Below are 12,814 nucleotides of genomic sequence, written 5' to 3' on the forward strand. Positions count from 1 at the left end.
AGATACTTTCACTTACTTTAATCTCCACTATAACACAATATCTGGTTTTCAAAAACTGTTCCTGACTGCAAACTATCAAATATATTACACCCTTCAACCAGGTTCCAAGAGGTGGAGAGTGAACCTGGTTGGACTTACACAGGACTCAAAATTCACACTATACTTGAAGCTTATGTCAACCTTTCAACTAACTCCAACCTAATGTGGACCGGAAATCCCTAATATGTTGATAAGGATGCATGTAGGTGAAATAAAAAACCTTTCTGGACTCTGTATAGGTAATATCTAATTTTTTCCTTATAACTTCAGACTGTCATTCTGTCAAGGGGAAAATTAAATCAGTCTGACAGAATCCATTCTCTACACAGCCCTATCCTTTGCTTCCTTATGCTTATGGAGGAGGTCTGTAATTGCTCACTTGTTCTAAGTTTGAACTGTAATCTTTCTGTTTCTTCTGTTCTTCTCTCAGTTATACATGTATTGAGAACCCAAAAGTAAAGCACATAATTCTCATGTCTAAGTAGCTTTATTTCTAGTATAATGACACTTAAAATGGTCTCGTGGATCTGAGAACTAAGATAGAATGCTAAGACATATAGGATCACCCACTTTTCAGGACAATTGAAAAGTTCATCAGTCCCACTGGGAAAGTTACAGATTTTTTCTAAAATTTGTATGATATGCATTATAAAGTAGAATCCATTTAGTGAATCTTGATTAACTAGGATTAGAATCAAGATGAGTTTTTCACACATAACTGTATTATTGATCATTGTATTTCTAATAACCAAAACCGAACTAAAATTTTAAAAAGTAGGTTTTACAGTATACGTTTAGACATTAGTCTTGTCCTAATGTTCAACATGATCAAAAAGCCTACAGAAGATTACACGCTTTCTCCTTTAACAAGAAGAAAGCAAGGATTCTTGTTATTTATTATTGGCACTCAAGACTTACATTTGAACTAACAGTGAGAATGGTGCAGATGATAAGAACTTGGAATAAAGAAACACATTCATTCCACATGATGAAATAGTAAAAAAAATACCGACAAAAGTTTATAATAGCCCAAAAACCTGGTGTGCCAAAGTGCTACAGTATACACAGCTTTTTCTGCCTAATATTTAAACACAGAACATAGTAAGACAGAACTGCTGAGTACTAAATAGCAGAAATGGGAAAAATCGTGACACTTGTCAAATTGCTTTATGGACTGGCAATGTAATCATCTAAATTGTAATGGACAGTAGCCTATCATATATATAATGGTATTATTAAGTAGAGAGTGAGCTCATGAGAGGCTAGAGCTGAAGAATTAGAAATCAATCTCCTCATTCTTTTCCTTTTTGTACAGATGAATAGTAAACCACTAACTAGAACTGTGGGAGGTTACTAACAAGAGATTAATAGCAGATTACTCAAGAACAAAGATTTAAAGAGATCTGCTTTAAATCAGATGTACAGTGTCCCACAAATTAAAATGCTCACTGCAAACACTGAGCTCAGTCTTTCAGTCTAGTCCTCAAGCATGCCTCATTTTCATCAATTTAGGAAATATACCACAGATCCTCAAACTACAGTCAGTGAGTCAAATGCAGACTGACACCTGTTCTGTAAATAAAGTTTTATTGGGACACAAACATGACTCTTCATTTGCAATTGTTTATGGCTGCTTTCACATTACACACATGAATAAATTACTTACAACAAAGACCATAAGGCATATGAAGTAAAAAATATTTTTTACTTTATGGAAAAATTTGGCCAACTTTGAAGAACAGCCTTGCAACCAGTGAATAATATACTGCAATAGGAAACAGTAAGATGGACTGTTAAACTGAATATATTAAGAGACATAGTGTGGAAGACACACCAGCAGCAAAAGATAAGAAGCAGATGGCATGGCATGTTGATAAACCAGCAGCAAATATTACATGCTTACTGAAACATCTGAGGACTATCCCCATAGATACGTAAGATACTTCTGTCAGATCCAAAGTCAACCCGAGAGCACACTGCAAGACAATGTTGTAACTGTAAAAATGACTGCTTTATAATTATTTCTAATTTAGCCAATATTATTTCCTAACCTCATTAACTGGCTTAAAATCTCTTCAAGTGTACTAACAAAGCACCTAATATTTAATTTGAATTATGAATACAAAAATATTGGAAAGCCATTATTTTAAACTATTATTTTAAACCACTGTTTAAAACAATTCTAACTCATTTGAACATTTAACTAATTCCCAATTAAGCTCTGAGCTAGAGAGTTTAGTACTTATTTATGAAAACAAAGAGCGAAATTAAACCCAAAGATGAAAAGTTTATTGTTATTGATGGTAGTGCTTTTCAAAAAGTGGATACATCCAAACTAGTAATCTATCCCATACTTTGGATTATCAGTGCCACACTTTTGATGAACCTTCAAACTGTGTAGAATCAAATATATAAGAATGTGAAGAACATGTTAGAGGGAACTCGTAGCATATTTTAAAGGATAAAGTGGGACAAAACCATTATTAAATTTCTGTAGACTAACCAAAAATGTCACTGGATGAGAGAGTAAGGTAATGGAGGAGAGACATTTAGGTCTTCTTTCCAGCCCCCAAAGTCTAACCACAACTGCATAGGGAAAGACTTGCAGAAAAGTGAAGAAAGGAAAAAGGTAAGGGAGAAAGAAGGATCAAGTGAGAAGGAACATGGGAGGGGCTTATAAGGGTTTTACACTGCAAGTGTTTATAGTATTGAAATAGCCAAGGGAATGCCAGGCCACTTCTCTTTCCCACCCTTCCGTCCCCACCCCGGCCCCTCATCAAGCGTTGAGTTTAGCAGATAAGCTACTCTGAGAGAAACAAACTGTGGAGTTGCTGAACTTCCTTGGTTTTCTCATGAAACACTCCCCAGCTCAAGCACTTAAACTGACAGAGAAAACAAGCCTGAAAGTGGGCATGTGAACAAGGTGTGGCTGCAATTGCTTAACTCTGCTTTTCAAAACAGATTGTCTTCACAGGCACAGACACGCAGGTCGGGAGAGAGAGAGGGAAAGACAGAGACAGAGCTAGAGCTAGAGCTAGAGACAGAGAGGGACGGAGGGAGAGAGGGAAGGAAAGAGGAAAAGGGGAGGCAGAAGGGAGCTCAAATGCATTGATCGTTAATTCTCCAGACTATTTCCTCAATATTCTAGTATGTTCGACATCAAAAGAAAAACATTTTATAAACTAGCTTCTGAGGGTTTCTTGTTGCTGTTGTTCAAACTAATGGTTTTATTTTCACCTTTAACACTAGCGGAAGTCCAAAACTGATGTCCAATGATACAGTTTAAACACAACAAAGAAAGTCTCAAACTATGTACACTGAGGGAAGGAAAGAGATTTCCTTTACAGAGATCTTTTCCTGGTTTCCAGTTCCTGACTAGTAGAAACAAAATACATTCTTTCCCCAATTCAGTTTAGGATGAATACAATTTTATAATCAACCAAGTATGTTATATTTATGAATGAAACATGAAGTTTTAAAGAGGTGTCACCATATTTGTGAGTTGATGGCTGCACGGTCACCTGGTTTTCCAGTCTGGCTACCATCAGAATGGAATAAGAGCATCTCTGTGAAACCTAGAGAGAACTTAGCGGCCGTGAAGACCACATGGAGGGCAGGCTCACCACACCACAGTGAAGGGGTCCGATTTTTCCAGCCTCTCACTTTGTGGAAAAAACTATTATTCATTCAAATGAGTTGGAACTAAGCCAAAGAGGTTTTTTTGTTTGTTTGTTTTTTGTTTTTAAGTCAGAATGAAGAATAAACCATTTTCTCTTCACACAGAAGAGGGACACTCCTTCAGTTCCCATTAAAGTGAATTCTGGCCTGAGTTCCTGCTCCTTTAGAAGGGGGAACTGAAGGTCAGTCAGTCATCAAAGCAGAAGCCACCCTCCCCACCATGAAGGTGCTTCATATAAACAGTGACTGCCTTGGTTTGAAACCCTTTGAGGAAGGAGTGGAGGAGAGGCAACCTGGCCCTGCATAGTCCATCCCTACCAGACCCTAGTCCTGGTGCCCGCACAGTTGGCTTTGGTAACTCTTCTATCCCTGAGAGGCCCTGAAGTTCTGTACACTTGAGGGTGGAGCAGAGGCTATTAGCTGGGCTCTGCTGGGAGGGACAACCACAACGCTTTGACAAACAAAACCTAAGGAGCAGCTGAAGAGCAGCTTTGGAAATAAGTATCACCTGGTGGGAGAGGGTACCCCAATGCCAGGACAGGTGGGCCAGTATGTCTGAAGCAGAGATGGTGACCTGGGCAAAGACATGGAAGTGAGTAACTATAAGGCCAAAATTGCTGTTCCCACCTCCAATAGTTACTGGGGCAGACATCAGACAGCGGGAACTGAGGACCGGAGGGCTGGAGGGCACATTACCAGAGCAGGGTGGCTTTTAATCAGAGAAGTGAGGACACCAGGCAAACACCTGCCCCTGGCCTGTATATTCTACACCAGGTGAGAACTTCAGGGAACAGGACAGTTTCCTGAGAACGGCTGGCATGTAGACAGGCAAGGTGTGCACTGCTCTGCAGCAGCTCTGATGAGGTTCCGAGGAGGAGCCAATGGTGCTGCCTCCTGTCTGCTGACACATGGGTGAGAAGGGGCTTTATCACACTTTTTGTTCTTAGAAAACTGGGACTGTCCTGTAGAGGTCCTCGTAGTTTGAAGAGAACAATGTACATCAGTGGTAAGGTGCAGGCAGAATCACAGGTCACCTCTGACTCTCAAGGGAAAAAGTGTCTAGGGGCTGCTTCTGCCATGGGATCTTTGGGCCAACTGGGCTGGGTCTGGTTTAGTCACTGCATGACAGGCAGGCTGATGGACTGGTAGATGCCTGGGAAGATCTTGCTCGTAGGCGAACTGGATGAGCCTCCCAATAGGGAAACACAAGTGGGCTCCAGAAAGGCCAGAGCCTCAAATGCTCAGCTCCTAGGTGTCTGACTCCCCTTCTAATTCAGGACTGGGCCACTCCAGGAGAGCAGTCAGCCAGAAGCACTTTTAGGTTAAGTTCCATAGCACCAAAATGAAGAGAACAGAAAGATCTGAGTAGGGTGAGAAAGTAAAGAACAGTTTATATATCAAATATTTTCTTGTTGAGTTTAGGAAATAAGGCAGGTAGCATGCAGAGAGCTATCCATTCATCCATTTCTCCCGAGAAGCTCAGAACTCTTCATATGCAAACAGGATGGGGTTGATCTTCCTAGAAGTTGGGCAAGTGTTAACATTTTTCAGGGAGTCTCAGTGGCACCAGGTATAGAAGATATGGCCACATTTTGTAGAAACAATGAGATATCCACTCTGCACAATATCCAAATCTCTATCCACGCAGATAGAATAACTGATGGTACCAGAAGGCCTTAGTCTCATGGCTCCCTCATCTCTAACACTTCTGGGAGTGTGGGTGGTCACATACACATCATAGTTGAGTTAGCAAAGTTGGATGTTCTCTGCCTCTCATGCACACTGGTTACTCCTTCTCCCGCTTACAAAGAATTTTCAGCAGGAAAGTTTTCTACCATGCTGAAGTACTCATCCAGCAGGCACTGGATGCCAACCGCTGGAGCAAGGAAATACCTTTGTGGACTATCTAGGAAACCAGCTCAAGCCATACTTGGCTGCCTGAAAGCTACCCACTTCAACTCTGCAGGCATCAGCCCTGCCCCCCACCAGCTTATGGTTTGTGTCTAGAGCTAAATTTTATCACACAAAAAAGTAAAGTCAACAGTTCCAAATGATATGTGAGCCTACTGAAGCCATCCATGGGGAAATGTGATTAACCGAATGACCAGTCTCCAATCTGCCTGTAGCCAATCCTCTCTCTTCTAGTCCACAGCGAGCCAATCTAGTTAACTGAATTGACTTGCTTTTCACCCTTGCTTCACCTCTCTTCCCGATTCCCAAATCCTCCTATACTTAAAAATGCTACAGAAACAATGAGGCTATTGGCAGCTATCCTCAGTCACTAGGAGACAAAACTGGTGTCCTAACATTTCCATAATTGCTACGTATGACAGACAACTGAAAGAAAGCGCAACCTCAGCAGATACTATTTTTAATTTTGATTAAAAATCCTTTTGAACATGACGGCTGAAACAGGCTATAAACTTCCTCCTTTGTTTCTATTTCATATCTCTTCCCATTTCTCCATCTTTGATGTGTCTTTCTATTTCTTCCTTTCACCAGTTTCAAACAGAGAGATTTTATTTAAGATTCATTGCTTGGTTTCTAGAGCCATCGTAAAAGTTGCTATATAAATCTCAGAGAAAGACCTGTGAGTATACAGGTGAAGATAAATCTCAAATTTCCCAACTTTCATGACTACATACAATAATTTACATTCCCTTTCCTTAATTATTCATTATACCTTACAACAATACTGTGACACTGGTACATTATCATTTTATGCAGGGGGACAAACTATTTACATGCTGTAAGCAAACTCAGAAGAGAAGCTTTGGCACTATATATAGAAGTTGCTTAATAGCATTATGTTAAAGAATAGTTCATCTATGAAATCACAAAATAACACAAAAGGAACATTAGGGTTCTCTAGGAAAAAAAGCCTTTTCCTCTGTCATTGAGCTATAATTTCTTTGCAAAAGATTTTTTCTGGTGCTTAATAGAGAACCAGGACTTCTGATATCAGATAAAATAGAACAAGCCCAGTTTAGCCTCTCTCTCTCTCTCTCTCTCTCAATTACAACTAACATTTCTGAACAAAATAAATAAGCAACCATAGCAGGAGAATTACTGAGCAAAGTTAAAAGTTAGGGACCAGTGAGATTGTAAAACCATAAAGGGCTAATGACAAAGGGTTATCTTTGAATTATTATAAGAATAGTTACCTCAGAATGCTATACACCACAAGAATATCCTTCAGAATAAATGTAAAATACAGTCACCTTCAGGTAAAATACAGAGATCATACTTCTAAGCATTTACACAAGTAAAATGAAATTAGAACCTACATTATATGAAAACCTATACATGATTGCTTAGCTTACAACTATATTCATAATTGACCCCAATTGGACACAAATCAAATGTTCCTTCACTGAGGAATAGATTAACTACAGTACATCCATATAATGGGATACCATTCACCAATAAAAGGAAACAAATTACTGATATGTATATTACTGAATCTCAAATGCATTATGCTAAGTGAAAGGAACCACATTCAAAAGACTAAAACAGTACATGATCCTATTTATATGGTACCTGGAAAATGCAAAACTGTGGGGATAGAGAACAGACCAGTGATTGGCAGGGATTACAGGTACACGAAGGGCTTGGCTGTATGGGTAGCTTCAAAGGACTCATCACCCATCATCATATCATTATTTTTACAACCATTGTATCTTGAATGTAGCATTTGCAAGAATTGTAACCAAATGTGATTATTTTATTATCAATTTCATATATTAAAAAATAAGTTAAAAAATGGAGAACTTGAAACCTTGACACATCTTTTCTAAGGAAAATTCAGCTCACAATACAATTAGCTAATTGTGCATATTTACATGTTGACAAGTAACAATAAACTTATTTGAAATCTTGTTATAAAACATTTTTTGAGCTGAGGATTTAGCTCAGTGGCACAGAGTCTGCCTGGCAAGCATGAGATCCTGAGTTTGATTCCTGGTATCAAAAAACAAACAAACAAAAAAAAAAGAAAAAGAAAAAAAGATTGCAAATATAAAAACATTATTAGAAAATAAAAGTCTATTTGGTCTTTATATATTTAGAGGAAGTTCAGAAATCTTCAGAATAGAACACCAACATTCACATCATCAATGTACAAATTTTGATATACAAATTTTTCCCATTCCATAGTATATACGTGGGTATATGACCACAATATTTATTTTATGACATGGTATTTAAAAGAAATAGATATTATCATAAATATTACTATACACACATTCACACACATATAATTATTCATATTAAGGAGAAAATTAAGTCATGCAATTAAAGCACAAACTCAGCCCTGATTCTTCAAACACTAACCTAACAAGTTCCCGAACGCCTGCCATGTTACTTTATATCCTGTAGGGATTGGCAGAGTAAAACGTTAAAGATTAAATTTTAACCTACCCGGTCAAAGAGTGCAAAAAGTTGTCTCAAGACATCTGAAACAGGTAACTTTAGATACTCTGCAAATTCTTCAATTCCAATTCTTCCTCCCTTCGAGGCACTGGCAATAGACGCATATTCGTCCAAATGCTTACGAATACCATCCCAATCTAATCTAAAGCAAAAATTACAAATAAATGTTATTAGCCCTTGCTGATGCTTATGAACATCTTGTGAACACTGTTTCACTAATTTGTTGGAGAAAATATGTGCTAACTTTGAAAAGAATAAAGTGGGTACTTAAAGTACACGTGGAATACATATGCCAAGCATTTCGTTTTTAACAGTATTTCAGTACAACTGATAAATATCCCAAATATTTATCCCAGAAGTAAATAAGAAAAAGCAGTGTAGTAGAATAATAAATTAATTATGAGGGAAAAATGAGCAAATTTTACCCTAAACATGACTTAATCAACAATACTTACTGAGTTATCACAAAAAAATTATGAATCCTGTATTCAAATCTTGTTCTCAAGGTAATATTATCTTATAGTTCAAAAAAGGTTGTGATGGGGATGTTTATCATACTATACACACTTCCTCCATATCAGTTAGGAAAAAAAATTAAGGTGATAAATACTGGAAAATGTACTATAGCTTATATCCACAGCCTGCCATTGCATTATATAACTGACCAAGTGATTAACATACATTTAAATTCCAATGGTTAGCTCCACTTTTCAAATTTATGGAAATATTTTACATATATTACCAAAATAAAAGCAAAATATTTTTGTTACCTAGAAGGTATCAATGATGCTGTTTTGCATCATTTATCATAGTATTATTATTTCTGTTGTTTAATATTGAACTTAGATCATAGTAACTGGTTCTGCAGTAACTTCCTAGGGAGTAGGTGAAGGTCTGTTAAATCAGTCTACTAGAAGTTCCTAATTAGAGCTGAACAACAGAGTGAATCATAGCAAGACAGGATTTGGAGGGTTTTTTCCCTATTGTACAAGAGAGCTCAAAGGAAACATTCCAAATGGCTTAAACTACATACTCATGCACAAAAGTACATTTCGCCTTAAAAAAAAGATCTGAAGAAAAAAAGTTTGATTTAGTTAAGTGTTTAATGATCAGTGGTAATCAGAGTTGCTATTATACAAATTTTTCACAAATGAAGCTCTGACCACCTTGGGTCAGTATTATGTACTTATGCTATCCTTTCTGTTTTTGTTATTTTTTTTTTTTAAAAAAGGCCACAGGACTGACTGAGTGTTTTTGAGTCATTTCCAAACAGCAAAACTCCATGTGGGTCCATGTTTACAGCTATGTTTTCTTTTCACCCTGTGACTGGTGCACATATCTTTGAGCTAACTAGTTTTGGAAAAAGCAAAAAGCTAAATAAGTACAATCCTGGCTTTCTTTATAAACACCACATGGTCCTAGAGTTGAGCAATAATACAGCAAGGAAAAATAAACATAATACGATTTCAGGCTCTTTTGGAAAACTTTTATGAAAGTGCAGTAATTTTGAAGTACACTTACTTCAATTTCCGGCTAATTTTAGTAAATTCTACCAATCCAGCTTCCATAGGCAACGTCAGCTGTCCTGCTGAGATCATCAGTCTGCAGTCTTCATAGGTATGATCTGTTACTGGGATTCCTAGTGCTCTGAAAGTATTAAGAAAAAACAAAACAAAACAAAACGCTGAATTGATTTTTCTTAAGTCATGATTTTTCAGTAGGCCTGAGACAATCAGCAAACAATAGTCAATAAAAAAGTGTTTACTACATTTTAGTTCAGTGACTATGGCTTTTCTTGCCAAAGAGACGTTTCTCTAATTCTTCACAGACGTGCAATAGCTCAAGTAAAACTTTTCATGCTTGCATACTTCTGTCTATGAAGGTAATAATTTTTGCTTAGTGCTTTAAGAACAGCAACAATAATAGTTAAAAATTTCATGGAAAATACTCAAAAGACTTAGGTTCAAGCTCTAACTAGGTCTTTTACCAGATGTGGACCTTTCAGTATTTGACTCCAAGCCTCCTTGTTTTCATCTGTATTTCAGAATAATTACTGTACTTCAAAATGGTATTGGAAGGACAAACTAGCAATGACTGTAAAGGTACCGATTAAACCAATGCATTGCATTTGTACATGTTCCAAGTGAAAAATCTATCCAAACTTTTTTTTTTGCATTTTTATAACTAGAAGTCAACCTTCTAACCAGTCTTCAAAAAGTACTGAAACAAGCTGACACTAGGCTGATATTCTTCTAGACCTACCGTCCTCTATTCTCAAAGGACAGCATAACTCTTGCTCACTTCTCAGAGACTGAATGATATGAAATATCTAGAAATAACAGATACTAATAAAAACTGAAAAAAATAGTATCAAGAAGAAATATTGCACAACACATGAAATAATTTCCTAAAGATTATTCTTTACTAAAGTTTTATTAGCAAATATTCAATGAAAATCACAAAACTCTGTCTTCAATTGCATCTAACTTTGTAAGGAGCATTAAATTTTGAATGACTGCAGCTAAAACAATACCTTTCTTCATCTAAAATAGGTTTTTGTGGCCAATTTCTGAACAGTAAATATTTTAGTATGATAATATTTAAGATGAAAAATAAAACTATAAAATATTTCAGGAATTATCATACTAAACAGTGCAGCATAATAGCTAAGAGCTTGAGCTTTGGTAACAGGAAATGTGAACCTAAGTGGAAGCCCAGTTACTACTCGGTATAATTTTAGGCAGCCTGTTTACCTTCTTGAGTCTATTTCCTCACCTTTTAGAGTTGCTATGTGGGTAATGTTAGAAAACACTAGCGAAGGGCCTACACAGGACATGGTAACTCCTGAGTAGAAGCCCTCAGTAGTACCACCATCACATCTGCCTTACATCTATCTGCCTTACCACTGTCTTCCTTACCACTGGCAAACACTTTCATCATATACTTTCCTGCTTGAGTCTCATTAATAATCAATGTCATGAGAAAAGCAAGGTAATAATTTTAACTCCAATGTCACACATAAGGAGAAATTTTAAAGGGAACATGTTCAAGTTTATGTAGTTTATACAATTTTTGTTGTACTCTTCATGTTAGGCCAATATACCCCACCCCCAACTCCTTCTTTTATTTTTAGGTGCATTTTGGGAAAACAAAATATCTGATAGAAATTCTATCAGTTTCTAATACTTATCATAGTTCTTCTATTCTTTGAAACATATGGTATAAAATTTGTGAAAGAAATGGAAGAAAATAATATAAAAGCAAATTTTGTTGTTGACCTAAACACTAGATAAAGCACTTAGTAGCAAAATAAATTATTTCGGTTAAATATTCATTCCATCTTAAAATAAGGTTTTACTATGAAATATTAAGAGATATATATGATGTATATATCATATATATATATATATGTATATATGTTAAAAAATTTGGTTACAAAACCAAATTCAGCTCTGAAGCTAAAATCAAGATTCCTATTGAATTTTTAATAACAGAAAAAAATTATTACTGGCCTATTAGCTCTAAACCTCCTCCTGGAGGGGAACTAAGGGAGGTAGTGCCCGGGGAAAGGGTACACATCTGGAGGGTCCTGAGGCTGCCTGGGAGGTAGTAATGATATAACACATTCTTGTACTACAAGACAGTGGATACTTTATCTAATCACACTAGTGAGTAAAAACCACCTTATGTGCAGGAAAGTTTATATTTTTCTACTTCTAAATCTTACATTTATAACTTCCTTCATAAGGCTAACTTTTTCCCTTCATCTTTTCTCCTTGGCAAACTTACTCCATTTTAGTGCTATAATCATTACTACCTGTGAAACACCCTCCCTTAGGCAGCTGGATGGAGCTGAGGGGACAGAAGGCCAGTCTAATAAGGAACTGCTGTGACTGTCACACACTCTGTCTCACAGGGACTGGTCGGTTGGTGAGATTTCACCTCTGGAAGGCATTGTCTGATCTCCTCTGATTACCACACCTCGTCCACCTATCTGATAAAGATGCATCTCCTTTAGTTAGGGGCTGCAGTTGGAGAAATAATTAGACAATGATTCACTGACTGTGTCTCTGGGCACATGACTGATTCAAATGAGTTGGGAAGTAAAACCCTCATGGGCCTTAAAACTACATTAACTGACACTTACTAATAAGTTTTCAACGTGTTTACTGGTCATAAGCTCATTCAGATACTTACTCTGCCATTAAATTCCGGACTCTACTGGCAAAAAGAATGGGGTTCTTTATTTCTTCATCACTTGGTACCTGAACAGGCATAAACTGAAAGACAAATGTACATCTCCATAACAATTTTTAGTCCTAAGACGTTAAATACTGAATAAATTAATTTATAACCTATCAATATGCTTAGTCCTCTACCTTCCTAGAACATAGTTTAATACAGTTGAACTAATGAAGTCTGCTACCAAGCCTTGAATCTGCCCGTATGGTAACTTTGCTAAACTGCCTCTTGAACTCTAAAACAACGGCTCTGATCACCTTCTGCCCTGGGTGTTCTGAGGGTAAAATGGGCGTCTGGAATTCTAGAAGTCACAAATCTGCAGCTATTAATATCCTCTCAGAGCGGCATTTTCTCAAGTTTCACTCCTTTAAGTGAAATGTTCTGTTTTCTTTTCTTATTTTTATTTTTTTCTAGTTCTATCTTC

At 36.9% G+C, this 12,814-nt stretch overlaps 1 protein-coding gene across 2 annotated transcripts in view; it reads right to left on the reverse strand.

Moving 5' to 3' along the window:
• Positions 1-12,814, reverse strand: part of Lpcat2 (lysophosphatidylcholine acyltransferase 2) — a 70,788-nt gene that overhangs the window by 24,265 nt on the left and 33,709 nt on the right. For both annotated transcript variants that reach the window (XM_063247085.1, XM_063247086.1), the window contains 3 exons: positions 12,346-12,428; positions 9,670-9,795; positions 8,137-8,290 (listed from right to left, as the gene is read on the reverse strand). In XM_063247085.1, the coding sequence (XP_063103155.1) occupies positions 8,137-8,290; positions 9,670-9,795; positions 12,346-12,428 (363 nt within the window). The remainder of the gene's footprint in view (positions 1-8,136; positions 8,291-9,669; positions 9,796-12,345; positions 12,429-12,814) is intronic.

The sequence above is a fragment of the Cavia porcellus genome, unplaced genomic scaffold (genome assembly GCF_034190915.1).
Source record: "Cavia porcellus strain 051 isolate PalLab524CR breed Dunkin Hartley unplaced genomic scaffold, mCavPor4.1 scaffold_4, whole genome shotgun sequence".
In the NCBI taxonomy this organism is placed as follows: Eukaryota; Metazoa; Chordata; class Mammalia; order Rodentia; family Caviidae; genus Cavia; species Cavia porcellus.